Genomic DNA, 22,633 nt, shown 5'->3' on the forward strand with positions numbered 1-22,633 from the left:
TATGTACATATCTGTAACTGATCGTTATTGTAATTTCAACCTGACATTTGGTATTTCTAATTAAGAATTCAGCCTTGTGTATTGACTTTTGAGGTGGAAATGAAACTAAATCCTTTGTTTGAATCCAGTGGTAAACAGTATTATAAGAACAAAAACACTATGCAGGGAAATTGTTAAAGCGTTCATTGATTGAAACCTCAAAGTTGTTTTCTTAAGTTTAAAAGGGAGTTTTAAAAGTCTTTGGGACATAGAAAATAAAATTAAGAATGAAAGACAACCCACCTTCTATACCAGAGCAGAGTCAGCAGGGCAGAGATTCAAAATTGTCTTCTTTAACAGTTTTACAATCGTGACAAATGCCCAAAATATGCTTTTCCTAGTGCTTACCACCAGGAAAACCATTTTCCAATTGCTAACATTTAAAAGAGCACAGGGTTTTAAGTATAGATATAGAATTTGGCTATTTTTACAGGCTGAATTTCTGAGAAGCAAACTTTTAAAATAATGAAATAGTCAGATTGGTTTTACAGTGACCTAACCATTTACATTTTGGTATCATTACGCAAATTACAACTTTGTTGGATTTTCATTTAAGATTTAATAATAAATAATGGAATTATAAAATTCTCCTATATAAATTGAAAACTGACAATTCACCCATGGCATAACCAACTTCTTAGTAAAGTATTCTGAGACAGTAGTTTTAATCAGTACTTGAATTCCAGAATTTCCTTTTCTGGTTTGTTCCTTTTCTAATTGTCTGTTACCTGATTTGAAGTACTTGCATTTTAACATCCTTAGGGAAAAGTTGTCATTGTGCACCTTTCTCATATGCCAACCATGTAATTATAATGGTTAGGACAGCTTGGTGCCCCAGGAAATAGAGCACTGAGCCTGGAGTCATGAAGATTTATCTTCCTGAGTTCAAAACTAGCCTTAGACACTTACTAGCTGTGTGATCCTGGGCAAGTCACTTAACCCTGTTTGCTTCAGTTCCTCATCTATGAAATGAGCTGGAGAAGGAAATGGCAAACCAGTCTTGGATCTTTGCCCAGAAAACCCCAAAATGGGGTGATGAAGAGTCGGACACAACTGAACAACAACAGAAATTCCTTATATATTTTTTTATTTCTAAAATGCTGAACACATGTGTTGTCTACTTTACTTCACAGTGTTCACTAGATAAACCCACTCTTAGAAGTAATACAGTGCCACCCCTTCTTCTAACAGATGATAAAGTCAAGGCTCACGGAGGTTGAATGACTTGTCCAAGGTGACACAAGTGATAAGCTGCAGAATCAGGTCAGGCTACCTTCATTAGAAAATCAGCTCTCGAGCTGTGTTGCCTAAGGGATGTTTCAGGGGCTGCACTGGCACATCAAAAAAAGAAATAACTAAGGAGAATCTGTCTACCCACCAGAAAAGCAAAATAGCACAAGGACCTGCACCTTGAATGGTATTTATTATTTGGAAACACTTCCAATTCTGACGTGATTATAACCTACCGTTCCTTCTACTGTGTAGGATGACTTAAGGGTAAAGTGAGTATTGATAAGGAGTGTTATCATTTGTTTTAATACTAGTATCATTAAGATATATTTAGACTTAAAAATGACAAGTTTCATGCTAAACTTTAAAAATCCTTCTGAGTATTTAAAAACTGTCGTCCCCATAAACTAAGACTTATTCTTTTAAGGGTAACGCACAAATAAAATTTTCAGTAGGAAAACTTTCATTAACTCTGGAAGGTTAAATGTTCATATAAAACCTTATAACAACATTAAGCTGAGAAAGTTTATATTTGCTACTTTTAGAACCTTTAGGTATGAAAGAATGTAATAGGGGTAATCAAGTCCTGATCATCCATATTACAGTAGTGTCACTTAACTCCTGGTTTTAGATCTTTTCTGTTCTTCATTTTCATCTGTCATTTTTACTTTCATCTTTTTAGTTTCTTTTTGTTTTTTAAGTGTTATGTGATTACTAGAATATTCTATGGCACTCTTTCTTACAAAATCTTATTTTGTAGATCTATGTAAGAGCACAATTTGAATATGACCCAGCAAAGGATGACCTCATCCCCTGCAAGGAAGCTGGTATCCGATTTAGAGTCGGTGACATTATCCAGATTATTAGTAAGGATGACCACAATTGGTGGCAGGGTAAACTGGAGAACTCTAAAAACGGCACCGCAGGCCTCATTCCTTCTCCTGAACTTCAAGAATGGTAGGCTTTTGTTTTCTGTGCAAAGAAAGCCATATGTTTCACTTTTGGCGCCATTTATAAATTTGTTTTACTATATAACATGTTTGGTTATATGTACTTTTGCCTCACTGACCAAAAATGGTTTGTGGTTAGGAATTTAAGGAATCCAGATCTGCAGTGTCCCATCAATCCCTTAATGATGAATTGGAGAATTCACCATTTTTATGACTGTCTTAAAATTTTATTGACTACTTATTATAGACTCTTAAATTATACACTACTTCCCTTTCCTATTCCCCCTCATTAAAAATCACATATTCATTGAGTCTAGGTCATTCAAAATGTTTAGGTTTAAAATATATTTTGCCCTTAAGGATAATCAAATTATTTTCTCTGTGTTTACCATTTTTCTCAAAAATGTATCTTGTATTGAAAAGTATTTTATAGACAGTGAAGAACTGGATGAGCAAAGTGAACTTTTAGTTGTTATATATCCTGAACCTCTGCAAAAGAAAGGCTGACGATGTAAAATGCAGATTCCTTGTACGGTCTGTTATTACCATGGCTATCTGTTTGTGTAGTGCACATTACCTAACTACTGTGTCCTGCTGCACTGTGCCAGTAAGTTTCAAGTGAAAAGATAGCTTAGTGTTTCTCAGTTTCTCCCTCCAAAAAAAAGTTCAAACCTTTTTACACTTGCCTGAGAGAACTGTGTGAGCATGGCTAAGCTGCTGCAAAGAGGTCTGTCCCTAATTCTTTAATCATCTCCAGCGCTTCTTGCTCCAAGTCTGTTCACAGACCCGGAGAGTGCTTAGTCCTTTTTTGACGCGTTGGTTCCTTCGACAATATTGTGGTTCCCAGGTAATGGAACAACCTTTCACTTTCTCTGTAACATGAGTCTCACCTTCAAGACTTTTGTAGTCAGATGTGGTGGCCGTGTTAGCAGCTCCGTTTGCAAGAAGGTAAATGGGAGCGAGGAACGTGGCTTCTGATTACGTGTGTTAGCCATGTTATTACTGCTACCCACGTTTGTGAGGGTGTTTTAACTATCATATCATATGCATAACATTAAGTCATTCTGTGAACTCCAAACGTTTTTTAGCCAATCACATCATTCACCTAAACAATTTTGTAGCTGTGTTTAAGAGACCTGATAACTGTTTTCATTAGTGATGGCATAGTTTTATGAAATCTTTTCTTCTTCAAACCTTAAAGAAAGCCTCTTTGGGCACTGCTAACATGTCTGCTTTTGAGGTCAACTTCAAGGAGTAATTCAAGAAGGATAGCCTCCAACAGTGACATTATATCAGAAACACTTTGCCGTGGAAGTTCTATTAGAGCATAAATTTCATAGATTTTATACAATAAAACCTTAGGGGTCTTTTTTTATATTGTAGAAAAGATCAGTGTATGGGCATTCTCATTTTCAATGCAAATGGATGGTAGAAATTACTGATTATGTGATGAGCACAGCTATCATCTACTGAGCAAGCGTTCACTTTCTCTGTTAAGACCAAGTGACTGTGGGCCACGTTTGTTATTTTTACGTATGTCCTTGTTTATATTTTTCTTTCAAAGGATCTCATGTTATTTTATAGAGGCACCCCATGTCAAGAGATAGCCTAAACTCAAATCGTACAGTACTTTGGAAAGTGGAGCTGTGAACAATTTCTTCTGAGATCTAAATCTGATTTTTGAAAGAACTCAAGAGCTAGAAACTTGGAGTTCATGAGCCACACTCTAGTAGTAACTTATAGGACCCTTCATAGATGGGATGGCACTACAAGGTTTGCCCACTCCTTCAATTAAATATGTAATTCTGCAGGTTTGGGTTTTGGTTTTTGTTTCTTTGAGGGGAAAGGTGAGGCAGTCGGGGTTAAGTGACTTGCCCAAGATCACACAGCTAGTAAATGTCAAGTGTCTGAAGTTGAATTTGAAATCAGATCCTTCTGACTCCAGGGCCAGGGCTCTATTCACTGAACCACCCAGGTGCCCCTACAGGTTTTGCTGAAATGTAGTTGATCCCACAAACTCAATACATGGAAAAAATATTAATGCCTCCTGGAATATCTATATGTAAGGATCAACCACATATTGACATGCCAAGAATTCTTAACAGAATACAGTCAATTCACAGTTTATGTGGTAAGTTACAGAAAACTTTTATTCCAGATCATGTGTAATTTCCCATGTTATAATACATACTTTGCACCTTCTCTTGTGAGGAAATTCATACTTGTTTTAATATTAGCCTAAGCTAAAAATGTAATTAGGAAACTTCCATAGAATACATCTCATACCTTTTAAATTATTTTTGAATTAAATTATAGCTAAGATAATTTAATTCTACAACTAAATGATTTTTAGTTTTAATTTGATTTTACACAGAAAATAAATACCAGCATATCATATGCCCCTTAAATGATACCGTTTTCTTTTCAGCAGTGCTTATGCCAGGGTGAACCATCTGCTAAGTTGTCTTTCTCTTTCTGTGCCAGGAGAGTAGCTTGTATCGCCATGGAGAAGACCAAGCAGGAGCAGCAGGCTAGCTGTACGTGGTTCGGGAAGAAGAAGAAGCAGTACAAGGATAAATACTTAGCAAAGCACAACGCAGGTAGGACCATGCCGGATGGCACTCGATCCAGATTAAATGCGAGCTCTCAGTCCCAGCTCAGGTAGCTGAAACGCCTCCTGTGGAAAATTTGTGTCCACTTCTATTTTCCGGTTATATGGAAAAGTCTCATGTGTCTTCACTGAAGAAAAAGACCACTTTGTGTAAGGGGTGTCACAGCAGTCAGTCATATTCTTTGTAAAGATTAATGAAACTACACCACAGCCAGATAAATGATTAGCCCACTTCTTGGAAATATCCCCTCAAAAGAAGCCCTTCTTCCAGATTCCCAGTCCCCTGGCTCTTCTGTGTAGATCATTCTTGTCCTTTGAGTTTGTGGAAGTGTACTTGCTGTATATGGGAGAAAGTGAGCTCCGCAGTATTCAGGCTCATACCCCTGAAAGTTTGGTTTCCATTTTGAAAGAGGATCAAGCAGGTGTGACTTTTTTTAAGCAGATCGCACAAGTTGGCTTATTTATCTGTCATCCATCATTGTTTTAAGCAACATTAGAGTTCTATGAAACATTCAACTTTTTAGACATATATATATGTCCAGATTTGCAACTAAAACAAATATGAGTTTGATTATAGCACAATAATTGAATTCCCATTACAATGACAGAATATAGATTCACCTAAAAGAAAGTATGAAATGACATAAAGAGTGGAATTTCTTTTATTTTCAGTACTTGTGTATTAGTAACCCTTTCTAATAAGGAAATTGTTATGAGGAACTGATGTTGACATAAGATTTTTTCCCAAGGTTTCAGAAATTGTCTTACGTCTTAAATGTATAACAGTAAAACCTAAGAGAATCCAATAATCCTTTTCCATAAGAATACATTATTTCTGACACTTACTGGAAGATGAACTGCATCGTGCTCTGTTAAAAGATAATTGTTCCCATGATACTTATTCAGCAAGGATAATTATTAAGGATTCTTAAGAGTTTATTTCTTACTCAGAAATCAGCAATGATCATTGGGAATATGATGTGCAATAGGGATGCCTTCATAATTTAATTTGAAATTTGAAGTTTTTTTCCTTCACTCTCGCTCCCCTGCACTGATCTTTGTTTTCAACAATTCAGTTCAGCATTTATTAAGCATCTGCCTTGTGCTGGGTGTGGGTCGTCCACATGATGTGACTGATGGCAGCTGCTGCATCCAGAGCAGAAGTTCCTACCGTGGATGTGATTGCTGCATATTTGATAGCAATATTATAAAACAGAATGAATGTAATTTAATGACTCTCCATTTTAAACATTCGAGTAGTGTCGGTTGGAGTTCTAAAGCATCAATAGCTAAGAATGTTTCAGTGGAATACTTGACCCAAAGTACCAGCAATATTGCTAAATCTATTGTTGACTGTATTTTCAGACATTTTACCAGTTTACAAGGAACAGTTTTGAAATTAGTAATTTTTTAAAGTTAATACATTATAATGCTTAAAAACAACTTAAATGCAAAAATTTATTAAAATAGCATTGTAATTAATTTAGAAAGCAAGTTTTAGTTATTGTCAATTTATCATTTAGTTATCATTGTCAGTTCATCCCCAGTTCACACAATTAAATGCACAACAAATGAAGGGTATATAGAGTGTAGTATTAAATTGCTAAGTGTTCTCAAATCTGAGGAAAAAAAAACAAAAACAAGAAGTTAAATTAAATATGGATTGAAAAGTGTTAGCTCCACAATTTTTAAATTGTTTGGAGTGTTCTGGTGACAGTTGTGAAATACTATTTTAATGAAAGACAAATAAAATAGGCAGAAACTTTGCCTTCCTCCGGTGCTCCACTTCCCATTTACTCACCTCCTCCCTAGTGATCTTCTTGTGATAGAGACTAGAGACACTTTTCTTCACCCCTGAAAACAGATGAAACTCCTAAAGGTCCCAGGGAGGTAAGATGGTGATGAAGAACACCTTCAAAACCAGACCTAATGTATAGAGTCTTGAGGTATACATGTATGACTGTTCTTTTGCTGAGGATTTTCTTTTTGATTATAGACTATTAAAAAATACTGTACTCTCAGATTTAAAAGCCACCTTTCAGCTATCCGGTCCACCATATTACCCAGTAATACTGCTTAATGATGATAACTTAAAAGTTTGTATAACTCTTTATTGGAAAGACTTGGCATCAGACGATATGGGTTCTACTTCTATATCTGCCATTTACTATCTGTGTGACCTTGAGCAAGCCACAAATTCTCTGAACCTCAGTTTGTTTGTTTACAAAACGGGGAAAATACTTGCTCAGTTTCACAGAATTGTCCTGGGGGAATAGTGTTTTGTAAAATTGGAGTACTTTATAAAAGTGAACTATATACTATCTGAATCTGGTCCTCCAAACAATCTTGTGAAATTGCAAAGCAGACACCTTTGATCCCTTTTTACAGATTAGAAAACTTGGACTTGGTTGTCTGCGTTGAGTAGGATCAGATAGGATCAAGGTTTAAAGTTGGAAAAGACCTTGGAGACCATATATACAACTCCCTTATTTTATAAATTTGGAACCTAAGGCCAAAAGCAGATTAACGACTTGCCCAAGATCACACATCTAGTAGGTAAGAGAAAGCCAGAATTTGGGGCCTCCAATCCAGGAATCATCTTGAACCTCTTGGCAACATCCAGGTTTTGTACTCACCCAAATTCTAGAACAACATTGTTTTGATATGAAACAAAATGGTATAAAACAGAGATGTTATATTTAAAGCCTGGAACACTCCCAAGTGCAGCCCAAACCAGATGAAAATGTAATTGGGAAAATCTCTTAACAATTTTTTAAAAAATCTTTTAACAATTTTTTTAAAAATATGATAAAATATAGATAATGAGTGTTAATATATAGTTTGCTCAGTTAATGCGTGACCCTCAGGGTTCTGGGTTTGGGGGAGAGTTTGGGAGTTCAACACCACTGGTGTAGAAAAAAATCCCTAAAGACCTAATTTGGATTATAGGACTCAACAATTGGTAACTGTGTGACTCTGGAAAGACATTTAATATCAGCCTTAGTTTCCTGATTTGTAAAACTGAAACATTAATTGCACCACCTCTCAGGTGAGGGAAATGTCTCAAAAGTTATAAAGTACTGTAAAAATGTGAGCTATTAATATTCCCTTGAAAAAAATTCATTCTCTCCCAAGACCTCCCACTTCATTGCTAAGTATCTGTTAGATTATATTGAAATTCTGCAGCCCTAGAACTCCTGCCTGATAATCATTGATCCCCATGGATCCATGCTGACTTCTTCTCCTCTTCCTTGTCTTACTCCTCCTTTCTTTGCATTTTTAAAATTTATTATTTTTTAATATTTCTTTTTTTAAATTAAGTTCTCTTCTTCCCTGCAGCCCCTCCCCCAGCCACTAAGAAGGCATGTATCTCAGTCATACATGTAGAATCATGTACAACGTAGTTCCATGTTAGCCATGTTCTAACAGTGCTGGAAAGGACCTCAGAAGCAATCTGACCCCACCCCCTCCTGAGTGACAGCTTTGTAAAATAGTGGAGAGCAGCCATCATGTCCCTCTAAGCCTTCTCATTTCCAGAGGCGATTTTGAGGCAGACACCCTCCTCAAAGTGCATATCAGTTTGTCCGATCCTTTCGTCTAAAAATGAACATTCTAGATGTGTTCTGACAATTGTTATCCCTTATATCCTGTACTAGTATTGATTCAGCCTAAGATTACTCTAACTTTAGGGGCATCCGTGTCAGAGTGTTGTCTTATATTGAGTGTGTAATCAGTTAAATCCCTAGATATGTTTCAGCATAACTCCAGACTTCCAAACTGCTGTTTAAGCCAGGTCTCTCTTATTCTAGACTTGTACATATAATGAAATTTTTTTCCAATATCCATAAGTTTAAATCTTGTCTTCATTAAATTTTTGTTTCTAAATGTTGATCTAGCATTCCACTTCAGAGTATTGATTCTGCCATCTGGAGTATTAGACCAGTCTTTCCACCCTTATTAAATATGTCTTCAGTTTCATCAGATTATTGATTAAAATCGTGAATAGGCCAGAACCAGCTACAGAAACTTATACAGCTTGCCACTCAAGAACTTCCTCCAGGTTCCCTTTAAACAACATACTTATTCAGTGGTCTTTGAATCTAACAGTAATGTCATGCAATCCCAGTTTCTCTCATCCACATAGATACAGTTAGAAACTTTATCAAATTGCTTATTAAAATTCAGTGACTTTCTGCCTGTAATTTTCCCTTTATTTATTAAACTAACAGAAAGAAAACTCTGTTTTCTCAGTGCCGTAAGAGAATATGTTCTAGTTCTTGATGATCACTTCTTTTCTTTGTAAGTACTCAAATTCAAATTGCTTAATAATCCATTCCAGAGTTTTTCTGGGGATCTATCTCAACTTTACAGGTCTGTAGTTTTCAAAATTCAAAGGTTGGTTTTTTTATAAAAATTGCTGCATTTTCTTGTGTCTGATCTTCCAGCATCTCTCTTGCTTTCCATAATTTACCTGAGATTACCAATAGCACCTCAGTAAGCTCATCTTCATTTTTTCAGGACCTGGAGACACAGTTCATCTGAACTCATTGAAAGCAGCTAGATGTCATTTTACCATTTCCTTACATTTCATGAGCCTTCTTGTTACCTTAGCCACGGTTTTTCTAACCTTTCCATTTAAAGATCATTCCTTGTGAAAGAAAAGATGAAACAAAATAGTCTCAAGTAATTCTGCTTATTCTCTGTCATGTGTTAGCATTGCAGCATCTGCCCTGGTGAGTCTGTTCCTTTCCCACAAGCCTCAAGATCATTCTCCCCTTCCTGACATAGATCTTAGTGCCTTTTTTTTAATTTGACCTCATTAAAGAGCTTTCTGCACAACTTCGTTAGTGTCTTCTGTTGAATCACCTCTTCCTTTTCTGGATCCAGGGTTTTAAAAGTATTGTCGTAAATTTGTCTTCCAAGACTGCAAACCCTTCTTGAGCCATCCCTTTTAGAGTCTAGCTCTCAGTAAGTTAAATAAACATTTATTAGCCACAAGCCCTATGTGCTAAGCAATAAAGATACAAAGAAAAATAAAAACCTCCAGTCCTCGCCTTCGAGGAGTTCAGAGTGTAACGAGGGAGACAACATGCAAATGACTGTACACACAAGAGTCAGTGTACCAGTCTTTTCTCTGAACTTGCTGAAATCTGCCTCCCCAGAGTCCAAGGCATAGGCTTGATAATGCTTCACCTTTCTTTCTTTCTTTCTCCATTAGGAAGTCTAAGAACATTATCACATTCTTCCAAAGTTCTTGTCTTTTTATTTCCCAACTGATTTTTCCTTGTGGCTCATAATTAAACCCCACAGATTCAGAAACTAAATTCTCATTAATTCTTTAACATTCCAAGAGGTTGGTCCTGTCAACAAGGCAAATCAAGAATATATACCACGTGTTCTGTTCCTAGCAGAATGAGATTTCCAACACATATTAAACTTTATCTTAATAAGCCATCTATATAAAGAGCTGTTATTAACCTAGCAAATGCTTTTAGAATGAGTAACACCATACTCCTCAACAGCAAAATTTAAACCAACTGAACTAACTGGTTGCCAATAAAATTTAAGCCCAAACCTCCAGTAGATTTCTATGGGGTTTTTTTCCAGAAGCTTTTTGAGACATCAGCTGGTAGTTTAGCCCCACCACCACTAAATGAGATGGTCACTAGATCAAGAGAGGACATTTTCTTGTTCCCTGTATACAAATAATAGGAGATCCCATCAGTGACAAATTCTGAAGTTATATGCATTCATTGGAGCAGCTAGACATTAGTTTCAGAGACCCATTAGTGTGTGAGTCAGTGGTAGAGGCTCCCCAGTAAACCATCGCCATCCTTGTCACTGTCTCAATCAATTGCAAAGGGACTTCCACACACCTAGAATTTCACTCATTTGTGCCCAGTACATTCTCTCTGATTATAATAAGCAAGGCCTTCTTAAATTGTAAGTTTTACATATAATATTTGAAGATATTTTTAACTTTTTCCTCCTGAAATAAGAATGAATATTGAAATTGTTTTCTTATGGAAAAGAGTCAGTTAATTATCTAAATATTTAAAAGAAGTGGCTAAGTTTGAGTAGTAATGCCAAGCATTAGTAATGTTATGAGTAAACTGTATTGGACAGTATTTCTGAAGCCTTGGAAATGAATTTGATTATTATTTGATGTTCAAAGTAATTGTACTTTTTCCAAAACCAGAAATTTTAAAAATTTCATTTTCTGTGAAAAGGCAGTGACCATCTGCTAAGACACTCTGTGCTTAGAACTCCCAGTAAATCAGTTTCAGATCAGGCTTTTAATATGGACTAAAAAAGATTTCTTCACTGATTCAGTTATTTTCAAGAATATTAGAGGCTTGTTCAGTGATATTTTAATGTATCAATTTTCAATCCTTTTCACTTCTTCCTTCTCAAAAAAAATGTAAGACTTTTCAAAATACCTTTTTCTGAAGTGCTTGTAATTGTGCTTACTACCACGCATTAGAAATACTGACTGCTATACTGTATACCAGGGTATCGCCAGACTTTTACTGAAATGCATTTGTCATTTCTTAATGTGATTTATTTGCCTTGTGTTTAGAATATTGCATGGTAAAGTTTATTTTGTGCATATTATATTTTTTATTTTACTAATATAATATAAGCCATCTCTCAATGACCCCTGTACATTTTTCATGCTGTCTCACTCCCAATGGCCTCTGTGCATGTAAGTAACCCGTCAAGTGACTATGCCTCTTTATTTGCTTCTTACTATTTCCTTTTAATAACTCTTATCTTTATCGCTAGCAGCACAGAAACTGTAAAAGTTCTGTCTTTAAATGCTCTCCTTGTATCCCTTTTATCTCTTATGTACTTAAAAGTCCTTTTTCATTTGTTTTGAAACCCTATAACCATGTATGGATCTCATTTAGACCAGAGCCAAACCTTCTCTTGCTGCTAGTAACCTAGTTAGGGCACAAATATATACCATACCTCTTTATTTGTTGGTATCTAACACATCTGTACGTATGCTTGTATGTACGTTTGCGTGGTTTTTAAATGGGCTGTGTGAGGATAGAATAAACCTAAAGTAAAAGGACTGGTTTAACCCATTCAGAAAACCTGGCATTTTTTTATAGTGGGCTTAATTAAATAGTTTTAAATATTTTACACTTGATAACTTAGAGCTTGAAAGTTGGCAGAAACCTTAGACTGTCTTGTTCACCCCATTAATTTCCAAAGAAGTAAAGTGAATTAGCCAGTACTGTACACAGAATAGATTATCCCAGATGCTGAATTTAGAATTAAGATATCTTAACTTCCGATCATCCCACTCTGCTTCTCTGTCTTCAAAGCCAACTCTTATCTGTCATATTTCTTTCACAGTCCTTCCTTTTCTTCATTGAAAACTACTTAGAGACACCAATGCCCAGAATAGCACCCTAAGCTATGTTACTTTTGTAACTCTCCATCGCGCTCCTCCCACCCTTGAGAGCTTCATAACAGAATAGCTCCTTCATTATCAGGAGTTTTGTGCAAATAACATCATAAACTCTTAAAACTTTCTAGCCTTTGAGTTATTTTAAAACACAAGATTTCAAAGACTCCCTTATCTCTTTCCTTATACAGTGTTATTAGAAAAAAAAATGCATTAACACTGGCTACCATGACCTACCATCCTTATAATATCAGAGGTTTCTTCCTGTTTTCAAATATCATGAACACCAAGTTTGAGGTTTCCACTGCATTGCGTTGTAGCCTCTGAAAAACCTGAATTTCCAAAGTGTCTTACTCTGAGAAGGATGATACTCAGTTATTAGAGGTATACTAATATTAAAATTGTAATTCAGGTCTACATTTGGCAAAGTGATTTTTTTACTACATAGAAGCTTTTCTGTATAATCAGCTCTGTTATCCTTGGTTCCTTTCTCACTCCTTGAAATTCTTTTAAAATAATATTAGCAGTTCAAAAATGAAGTGTTAATGCAAAATTCAGATTGTATCAAAAGATTTAAAAAGAGAAGAGAAAAATTTGCACTCACTTCTTGGTACATTGTGTAAACTCTCAGGGATGCGGAAGATATAGACGACATAGACCCTAATGAAATCAGAAAGTTTCATCAGTTTTCAGTAGATTTGTGAGTTAGGATTACATTAACTTTAACAGTAGTAGGTATCCCTTTTTAGAAAACTTAGCTGGTGGTTTAAAATTGGTTTCACAACAGAAAACAAGGTTTCAGAAAGACTTCTTTTAAAGAAGTCTTTCTTTTCAGAATGTACTGAGGACAGAACTCCCAGTTTGCCAGACTTTCTAGGCTCAGGTTGTTCTGGCCTCCGGTCTGCTTCCACATGACTGAATTCAGTTCAATTTAAAATGCTTATTGTATTGAAATAGTTGCTATCATCTTTTCCTATGAACATACAAGGATTAAATTCTGCCATCCAGGAGAAGCGTTGTACTCTCTTTCATATTAAGGGTCCTTCATGCTGAGTGGTAAACACTCAGAAATTCAATTGGACCATAATAAAAAAAATTTTTAAAGCAACATTTTACACCTAAAATTGTAGTTGTGAAATGCACGTTAAAGGTTTGAATTTAATATTACCATAGTATCTCTTGAATTTAAGAGTTAACTCTGCATGCTATCATCTTGATAGTTTTAAAGTGGTATGTTGAAGATTGATTCTCCATTCATTTCTCATCATACTCTAGAAAGAATATTTTCTAAAGGAGACATTTAACTCCGTTTAGTTACCATTAGATGTGCTGATACTGTATTCATGTTGGTTACCATCTATAGATTTCTTTTCTTTATAGTATTGCTAATTCTCTACCACAGCAAAAATCTGAAAAGCATGTAGTTGTGGATCAGTTTGTGTCATTTGATGAGTATTGCATGGAGAAACATGCAAGACTTTCAGGAAAACATTTCTGTGCATGTATTTAATATATCTTTGGATGTCATTGATTTTAAGGTACATTTTCATAGACCTAAAAATGAATATTTTCCTTGTAAGACTTAATGTCTGTTTTTTAATTCTAAGTACCTTATGTAAATATATATATATATACGTATTTCAGATATATCTGAATATAATTTGTTTCAATTTTTTAAAAAATTGTTGTCACTACCATAATGTTGACAGTAAAATAGCAATGTTTATATACAAAGGTTACATGAATTCTTTTAAATCAGTAACTTTTTTCACAAATTTTTGCCTTTTAGTGTTTGATCAATTAGATCTTGTTACATATGAAGAAGTAGTAAAACTGCCAGCATTTAAAAGGAAAACACTAGTCTTACTAGGTAAGTTTGACTTAACTTACTTGCCAGTTTTAATAATCAAAACTTTCTTGATTTTTTTGAGTTTGTAAATGTAAGTATCCCCTTTTGTTTTATGAAATAGGTGCACATGGTGTTGGAAGAAGACACATAAAAAACACACTCATTACAAAACACCCAGACAGATTTGCGTACCCTATCCCACGTAAGTGCTACTCTGTTCTTTTAAAAATCATATCTGACCCCTTTGGGTTTTTCGAAACTACTAAATCTGAAACATGTGTATTCAGATTGTTTGTATGTGTTTTATTCAGAATTTGTAATTTGATTCCTTAGAGTACTTAGATGGAAGTAGGAGTGGCTTTATTTGTTGGTGAAGTACAGAAGGTGGAACTTTTGCATTAGGAGAAACAGACAAAGAAAACTCTTTCACTGTGCTCTCATAATTAGAGTCCTAGGAAGTCTTCCAAAGGCAGTATCAGAACCACGTCCTACCACTGAGACCTACACTGTGCTTTCTGTCTCTGCCTATACCAGATAAGTCTCTTTTATGTGAATCCTAAAGAAACAGTCAGGCATCATTAACATCAGTTGTGATCACTGCAGTTTTCTGATCCCCTACAAACACACTTTTTAAAAGTCCACATTCTTCTTACCACTTCAAGTGACGTCTAAACAGCATGGCATACTTGACCTTTACTTATTGAGTAACAGATAGGAGGCTTTTTCTAAAGAGGAGAGAGTGGACTCCTCTCTGAAGAGGAAGCCATTTTTTTTCCTCCAAAGAAAGAAAATGTGCACCCGTGCATGTTAAGGGAGAGATCATCCAGTAAAAGAGGAATAAAAAGATGAGTAGTGACAACTGAGTGACAGCCTCCTAAAGGACATGTCAGCGCATCTGGTGACAGGAAAGAAGTCTGCCATCTTCCCGAGGAGTAGATCTAGGATGTGACAAAGGATCTCCCAACACATATCAAACCACAAGAAAGCTACCTTAGTCTGGTCATTTTTGTGTCTGTAAATGGCGTTGCAGAAGGATTCTAGAAAGTACTGCTGAAGATTACAAACTTTTGGGCAAAACTGAATACTCAGAAGCTTCAGAAGAAAGAAGTATATTAGGGAAGTAAAGAGTTGGTTAAAAAGAAGGCGTCTGAAAATTAGATTTGGATTCTGGACAGACCATGGCTTAAGCTCAGATGAATGAGAACTTCCTGGCTTGGGAAAGAGTACCTAACAAATGGGCTTCAGCTATGCAGATGAATTCAAAAGTGCATTAAACTGAGAAGGAAAGGAAGAGAGGAAAATAAAGAGTGGTTCCAGTATAGGAGAAAGATTAGTAAACCCAGAAATTCACAAGAGACAAAACCTAAGGATGGAGACTGCAGTCACACCTGTAGCCTGTAGCTGCAGCTGGTAGTTATATTGTGATTTAAGATTTGCAAAGCACTTTACATAGATTATCTCTCTGATCATCACAACAATCCCTCAGGGAAGTGCTATTATCATTCCCATTCTACATATGAGAAAAATAAAGTGACAAGTTAAGAGGCATGCTTAGGGTCACACAATTAGTAAGCAACTGAGGCAGGATTTGAACACAGGTCTTCCTTACCCCAAGCCCAGCACTATCCACTGTACCACCTACCTGCCTGAGATACCTACAAATATTCACAAAATGTCAGTAGCATGCAAGGTGAACTACTTGGTAGAATGAAACCCTTGCTTGGGATGTGACTCTAAAGGGGTTGACCTTATTCAAAATAAATAGGATATTCAAAGAGTAGAGTATTGTGTGTTATTTTATATTAAGAAGATGTACTCATGTGAAAGAACTCCAGGACTCATTGTTAGGAAGCTTGGGAGAAAGCATTTGGATGAAGGTCAGTAAAGACCAGAAAAGAAGCAATATTGTCATGGTGTGCTGCAGACCGTCTGGGCAAGAAAGAGGAAGCCGATCGCAAGCCCAGCAGTGAAGGAGAATACGGGAGATTTGGGTTATTGCAACTTTTGAGACATCTGCTGGATACAAATATCTACCCAAGATAGAGCAAACAGTAAATGACATGAGACTTAATGACAATTTCCTTGTTCAAAAGCACCAAAGGAAACATCTATTCTGCACATGAGCCTCAATTAAAGGATTTCTGGGGTAAAAAGGAAGGGATCCTTAGGTAGACAATTCCATTGAATTATTAGAGAAAAAAAAGACCAAGTTTGACAGGTACCGTAGAATTTAGAAGAATAGATTTCCAAGAGTTCAGGGAAAGGATACACACTAGGTGATAGATTAAAATTCTACTGGGAGAATCTGCCCAAGGTGGATGGTAAGATCTCAAAAATGAAATTTTGAAACAACAAACAAACAATTCTGATGACAGAGTGCAGAGGAAGTTGTTGAAAGAGACCAATGGGAATATACAGGGAACTCATCAACCAACTTAGATTTTTTAAACTTATGCAGAACATGGAAACAAGGGCAGGTAATGGGAGATGTGAGTAAGTGTGTGGCACAGATGTAAGTCTACCAAAAAATACCATTAAGAGTACTAAAGCTTAGAATGAACAGAGGCCAGAGAAAACTAGAGACGACAGAAGAGATGAAATTTTTGTTCATGAAGGGGAAAAGAGGTTCAAAGAATGGGGCAGGGTCTATTCATGGCAGATTTCTATCTGCCGTGGTGATTATTAGGTGATAGAAAGAAGGCAGATCTATTCAGCTCTACCAAGCACAAGGTTCTTGGGACTGGAAATGGCAAAAGCTATCACCAAAGACAAGTAGAGAGATAATAAGAAAGTATCCTTTGATGAGTTAAATCTACTAAGCTCATGTGAACTAGAATGCTGAAAGACCTGGCAGCTGTGATTACCAAGCTACCATCAGCGGTCTTTGAAAAATCATGAAGAGGCACCACAGGATTGGAGTGGGGCAGATATTTACTAGGAAAAAAGGGAAAGAGGAGAGGCTACAAAGTATCAACTAGTGAGTTTGATTTTTTTTTTTTATTCCCTGCACAGTTCTAGAGTATATTATAAATAAATGGTTAGTGACTATCTAGCTTCATTGAGAATAGATCGCATTGACCAAGAGGAAAGTCCAGACGTTTTCTGGGATCCTCATAATCTGTCAAACCTCTCTGAAACAGAACTTATGTGCCAAAGATGAAGCAACTTCAGCTGATTCCACGGCGTGGGATACCAAGCATCCAAAATAAAGTTAAAATTCCATGAACTAAAACGTAACTGTTGCTCACTCAGCTCACTCTCCCACCTCCCCTTCACACTGCCAACAGTAAAACTATACTAGCTACCCAACCCATGGGCTTGCCAAAAAAAACAGGACCCTGCATCCAGAATGTCCCTTGTTACCTTTGCAGTGCCATGGAGATCCAGACTTCACATTGCAGATATTTGCTGAGGCTTCAGTCCCCAGCACAGTGGGAACATTCTATGCTATAAAAGATCTCTGCAGGAGAGCAGAGGCACAAGATGTGTCTGGGCTTTAAATAGAGCTCAATAGTACCAGCATGGTAGGGAAATGAAGAACCAAGAAAAAAAGTTGGGATCCCATGTATAGGGAACTTTGTGGAACTCTACCAAGCCTGAGGGGAAAAGCTCAGAGTCCATCTGGGACCGGTTCTGTCCCCTCAAAAGACATTTGGGACAGAGACCTAGGCAGGTGAACTGCACAGTGAAAAGATCTCAGGAGAAAGACCTTGAGCATAAGCAGCTAAACCAAAAGGGCAAATATTAACAGCAGAATGAAATATGGCCTCCAGATCTAATAAATGAGTTTGGGTGTCTATAAAAAAATACTATAAAGCAACAGAAAACTGGATTTGAGAAGGACATGGAACTACAACACATTGTTCTTGAGTGATTTAAAAGAAAAGTGACAATTTTGAAAGCAGAATTTATGGCCTACACAGCAGAAATGATTAGCAGGAAAAAAAGAACTTGAATCTGTGATGGCACATCTAACCAAAGAAATAAGAGAGGACAACTGATTAGGTATTCAGATACATAGAAGTGAAGGACAATCTAGAAGAAGAGAAGCTAAAAACAGTAACATTAAAAGAAAACGTTCTCTGTACAAGCAAAACAAATTACTCTCAAAGGTAGAAGAGAGAACCTACAGATTAGAAGGCTCTCAGAAGAACAGGACACATCAAAAAACTTGAACACTATAATGCAAAAAAATAATACAAGAAAAGTACCCAGAGCTTCTAAACACAGAAAATAAAGCTCCAACTCAAAGAATCTATACGGTTCCTTCCATTTATAAAGAAAGTATTAAAAGCTATTTGTCTACAAAGCTGAAAATTTAACATACTTTTGAAGAAAAACAAAAGTGAACAAACCATAAAGAATTTCTAGGATGCAATAAAATTATAAATTATATCAAACATTAGAAGAACAACTGGTTCTAATAAATTGTTTGCAAAATATGGAAGAGTAGACTAGAGGGAAAAAGGACACTAGAGACCAGTATCTCTAATTAAAATACTAAATAAAATGTTAGCAAAGAGACTGCAGTAACATGTTGAAAAGATTGACCACTGTGCCCCATTTGGATTTGTACCAGGATTTCATGGTTGGTTCTGTTAGGAAAGATGTGTGCTCCCAAAAGTATTCACTACTTTGAGAGGAGATCCAGCCCAGAGTAGATGATCAGGTTCTCCAGACACCCCATTTTGGAAGACTGTATGGATTGCATCAAACCCCAAGACGCTGCAAAGTCTCCTGGACGAGGTCTGTAATCACTCAAAGGATTTTGGTCTGTCCACCCACCCAGGAAAAACCAAGCAGATAAGGAATATCTGTTCCCCAGATTTCAGTGTGGATCTGAATAGTCACTCTATACAACTACCTAAAAGTTTGTGTATGTTGTGTACATATGGACTGTGAGCTGGCTGCCGAATTGAAGAGTGGGTTAGAAGGCTTCAGTGATATGAAGAATCCTTTTACTGACCCCAACTTTACCGTAACAGCAAAGAGCCACTTTTGCAATATGAACATTGTTGCTCTATGGCAATAATGCCCAGAGTGCTGCTGCTCTGAAGAACTTAAGAGATCTTTAAGTATCATAATACAACAATGGAAAGCTGCATGGTTCATGTAAATACACCGCAACATGTAACAAACAAGGAACTCTGAAAAGGAGCAGGAGTAAAAGATGTCCTCAGAGCATTGTGTGACACAAAGAGAAGACAAGCTGGCCATGTGGTGAGAGGAAAGGTTGACAGGGAGACAGTCAGTGCTTCCCTTGGACCCTCTAGGGTTTGGAAAAAAGTGAGGAAGACCTGGAGAACTTGGGATGACATCTCATGTGGCAAACTTAGAAAGAAATGCGCAGGGATAGACCAGGATAGACAGGTTGCATTCCTGGAGAGAACTCACAAAGACATAAAACCACAGATCCATTTGTGTACTGAGAAAATTGTAGTGTTGTGGGTTGGGGGTGGGGGAAGTGGGCAGAGAGTGATCAATGCAGTTAAAGGTAACAGTTAGTTAGGGGAAAGTCTGATTAAGGACAAATATCCAAGATCTGTGAGGCAGCTAGGTGGTACAGTGGATAGAGCACCAGGTCTGGAGTCAGGAAGACCTGGTTTCAAATCTGGCCTCAGACACTTACTAGCTATGTGACCCTGGGCAAGTCACTTAACCCTGTTTGCCTCAGTTTCCTCATCTGTAAAGTGAGATGGAGAAGGAAGTGGTGAATCACTCCGGTATCTTTGCCAAGAAAATCCCAGACGGGGTCACAGAGAGTCAGACCACCTGAACAACAACAAAAAAAAAATCCAAGCTATGTAGGAAAATTTGATTCAGCTGCATTAGAACAACAAGAGCCATTCCTCTATAGATACATGGTCAAGGGATAGGGACAGGCAGTTCTCAGAAGAAAAGAGACAAATTGGCAATAATAATATAAAAAAAGAAGATAGTGAAATCACTGAGAATAAAAGAAATGTGAATTAAAACACTGAGGCTCCACCTCACACGTCAGATTAGCAAATATGGCCCCAAAAAGGGAAAATTGCACTTACTGGAAGGACTATGGGAGTATAGTCACTCTTAGAGTGGTAATTTGGTCTGTTTGTTTTGTAAAGCAGTTTGGTACTATAACTAAAAAGTTGCCCAAGCAATATATCGTTGTTTAGTCATTTTCAGTTGTATCTGACTCTTCTCCCTTTTAGGGTTTTCTTGGCAAAAATACAGGACTGGTTTGTCATTTCCTTCTCTAGTTCATATTACAGATGAGGAGACTGAAGCAAACAGAATTGTGACCGTCTCAGAGTCACAGAGCTATTGTCTGAGGTCAGATTTGAACTCAGATCCTCCTGATGCCAGGCCCAGCACTCCATCCATTGAACCACTAGCTGCCCCAAGCAATATTATTACTATGCATATATCTCAAAAAGATTAAAGAGGGAAAGGACCCATATGAACAAAATGTATTTATAGCAGCATTTCTGGTTGTAACATAAAGCTACAAACAGTGGGTGCCCATCATTTGGGTAGTACCTGAACAAATATTGGTATCTGGATATAGTATAATATAACAACAGTGTAAACAATGATTAAAGGGGTGGATTCAGAGAAACCTTAAAAGAAAAACAACTCTGAAAGACTTAAAAATTATGCTCATTGTAATGATGAATCATGACAAAAGAAGGAAGAGAAGGGAGAGAAAGTATGAAGAAAAAAAGAAGGAAAGAAGGAAGACTTCTTCAGTGCTTACTGTTTACTTACGGTGGAGGGAACACAGTGTTAAGGGCTAGAACATGACTATAAACAAACTAGACGTCCATGCCCATAGTAGTTTACATTACATATAAAGGGCAGCTTCTCAGAAAAGGCCTGGAAGTGATAACAGTAAAAAACTGCTCATGGGTCCTGCTGCCCACCTCTTGACTGAGGGGTGCTGGAAGTAGAGGGGCAGAATGAACTTGCATTTTCAAGCCTGGACAATGTGTGCATTTGTTTTGATAATGAGTAGGATTATTTGTTATCAGGGAGGACTTTTATTTAGGAAAGGGTAGAGGTGGATTGGGCAATGTTATCAGTGAGATTAGAAGGTTAATATTGCTAGTAATACCAACAAAAAGAGGAACAAAAGACAGACAAAAGCTTCAGCAAAATGTTCTTTCAAAATCACAAAAGCAAAAAGGGAAGAAGGCTCATGAACATGAAGGTCGCTGGGGTCGCCATGTTAAATTCAATATAGCCTTTAAATGAAATGAACTAAATACAATAAGACTTTCACAGAGTGCTGAACAATTCTTTTTTTCTTTTCTTCGTATAAAGAAGTGTTCATGTTTATTGATATTTGTCAGATTCATGATAAAAAAGACATTTTTTCTTATGTAAGTATAACACGTTTTCAGAGACATATAATATCCAAGAGTAGGGAAATGATTGTTCCATTGTGCTGCCCTAGTCACACCACATGTGGAGTGCTGTGAGTGCTGTGTTTTTTTCCCTGAAAAGCAATTTGTCATAGAAGATAGGAAGACCTGAATTCAAATCCTTCCTCAAAGTCTTTAGCCATTTTACAGGATGATAAAGTGACTTGGGATCATGTCATATGAATATTAATTGAAGGAACTGGAGTTTTTAGCCTAGAGAAGAGAAGCCCTGGAGATGGGTTTTTTTACTTTTTGGTAGAAGGGCTGACATGTAGAGAGAGAGTGAGCCAATTCTGCTTTGCCCGAGGGCAGAACCAAGGACAGGGGTTGGAATCTGCAAAGAAACCCATTTAAACTTGCACGAAACATCAGATGCTGGGGAGACGGCTTCAGATGGTAGCAAGTCCTCCTTCACTCAGGATCTTGGAAGCAAAAGTGAAATATAACTATTTATCAAGCACGTTGGAGGGCGCCCTTTCTGAGTTATGGGCTTGAGGATCCAGCTTCTAAAAAGGCCTTTCTAGCTTTAAATCATGTTACTTTATTCTGTATAGTTTATCGGGGTTTCTTTTTTCCTTTTGAAACAACTCTATGTTGCTTGAGGATGGAGACAGTTTCATTTTTGCCTTTGCATCCCTTGCCCCTGACGAGCAAAATCCTGGAGGCAGATGCCTAAAAGATGTTAATTGAATTGAGTCTGACTTTGGTGATACTATGTTTCTTTTGTAAGCCTCTCCATCAACACCTTAGCAAACTAGCTAGCTAATTTGCTTTAAAATTCCCTCAAGAGTACGTGCAGTTAGGTGGCAGAGTGGAGAAAGTGCTGGGCCTGAAGTCAAGAAGACCTGAGTTCAAATTCAGCCTCAGATACTTACTAGTTGTGTGACTGCAGGCAAGTCACTACATCTCTCTTTGCCTCAGTTTCCTCATCTATGAAAAGGGGGTAATAAAAGCACCTGCCTCTCTGGGTTTGTGAGGACCAAATGAGATGATAAATGTAAGGTGCTTAACATAGTGCCTGACACATTGTAATTGTATCTAAGGAGGCGTTTGTTATCCTTTAGAGTTTAGTTTCTCAGGCTCAATGGTCATGACAATGTCTAGTTTCCAGGTGTTAGAAAAAAACTCCCAGAA

The 22,633-nt window shown here is 37.0% G+C and overlaps 1 protein-coding gene across 10 annotated transcripts in view; it reads left to right on the forward strand.

Moving 5' to 3' along the window:
* Nucleotides 1-22,633, forward strand: part of CASK (calcium/calmodulin dependent serine protein kinase) — a 436,118-nt gene that overhangs the window by 397,381 nt on the left and 16,104 nt on the right. For all 10 annotated transcript variants that reach the window (XM_072615124.1, XM_072615127.1, XM_072615128.1 and 7 more), the window contains 4 exons: nucleotides 2,030-2,226; nucleotides 4,704-4,819; nucleotides 14,037-14,117; nucleotides 14,218-14,298. In XM_072615124.1, coding sequence (XP_072471225.1) covers nucleotides 2,030-2,226; nucleotides 4,704-4,819; nucleotides 14,037-14,117; nucleotides 14,218-14,298 — 475 coding nt within the window. The remainder of the gene's footprint in view (nucleotides 1-2,029; nucleotides 2,227-4,703; nucleotides 4,820-14,036; nucleotides 14,118-14,217; nucleotides 14,299-22,633) is intronic.

Source organism: Notamacropus eugenii, chromosome 5 (assembly GCF_028372415.1).
Source record: "Notamacropus eugenii isolate mMacEug1 chromosome 5, mMacEug1.pri_v2, whole genome shotgun sequence".
NCBI classification, from domain to species: Eukaryota; Metazoa; Chordata; class Mammalia; order Diprotodontia; family Macropodidae; genus Notamacropus; species Notamacropus eugenii.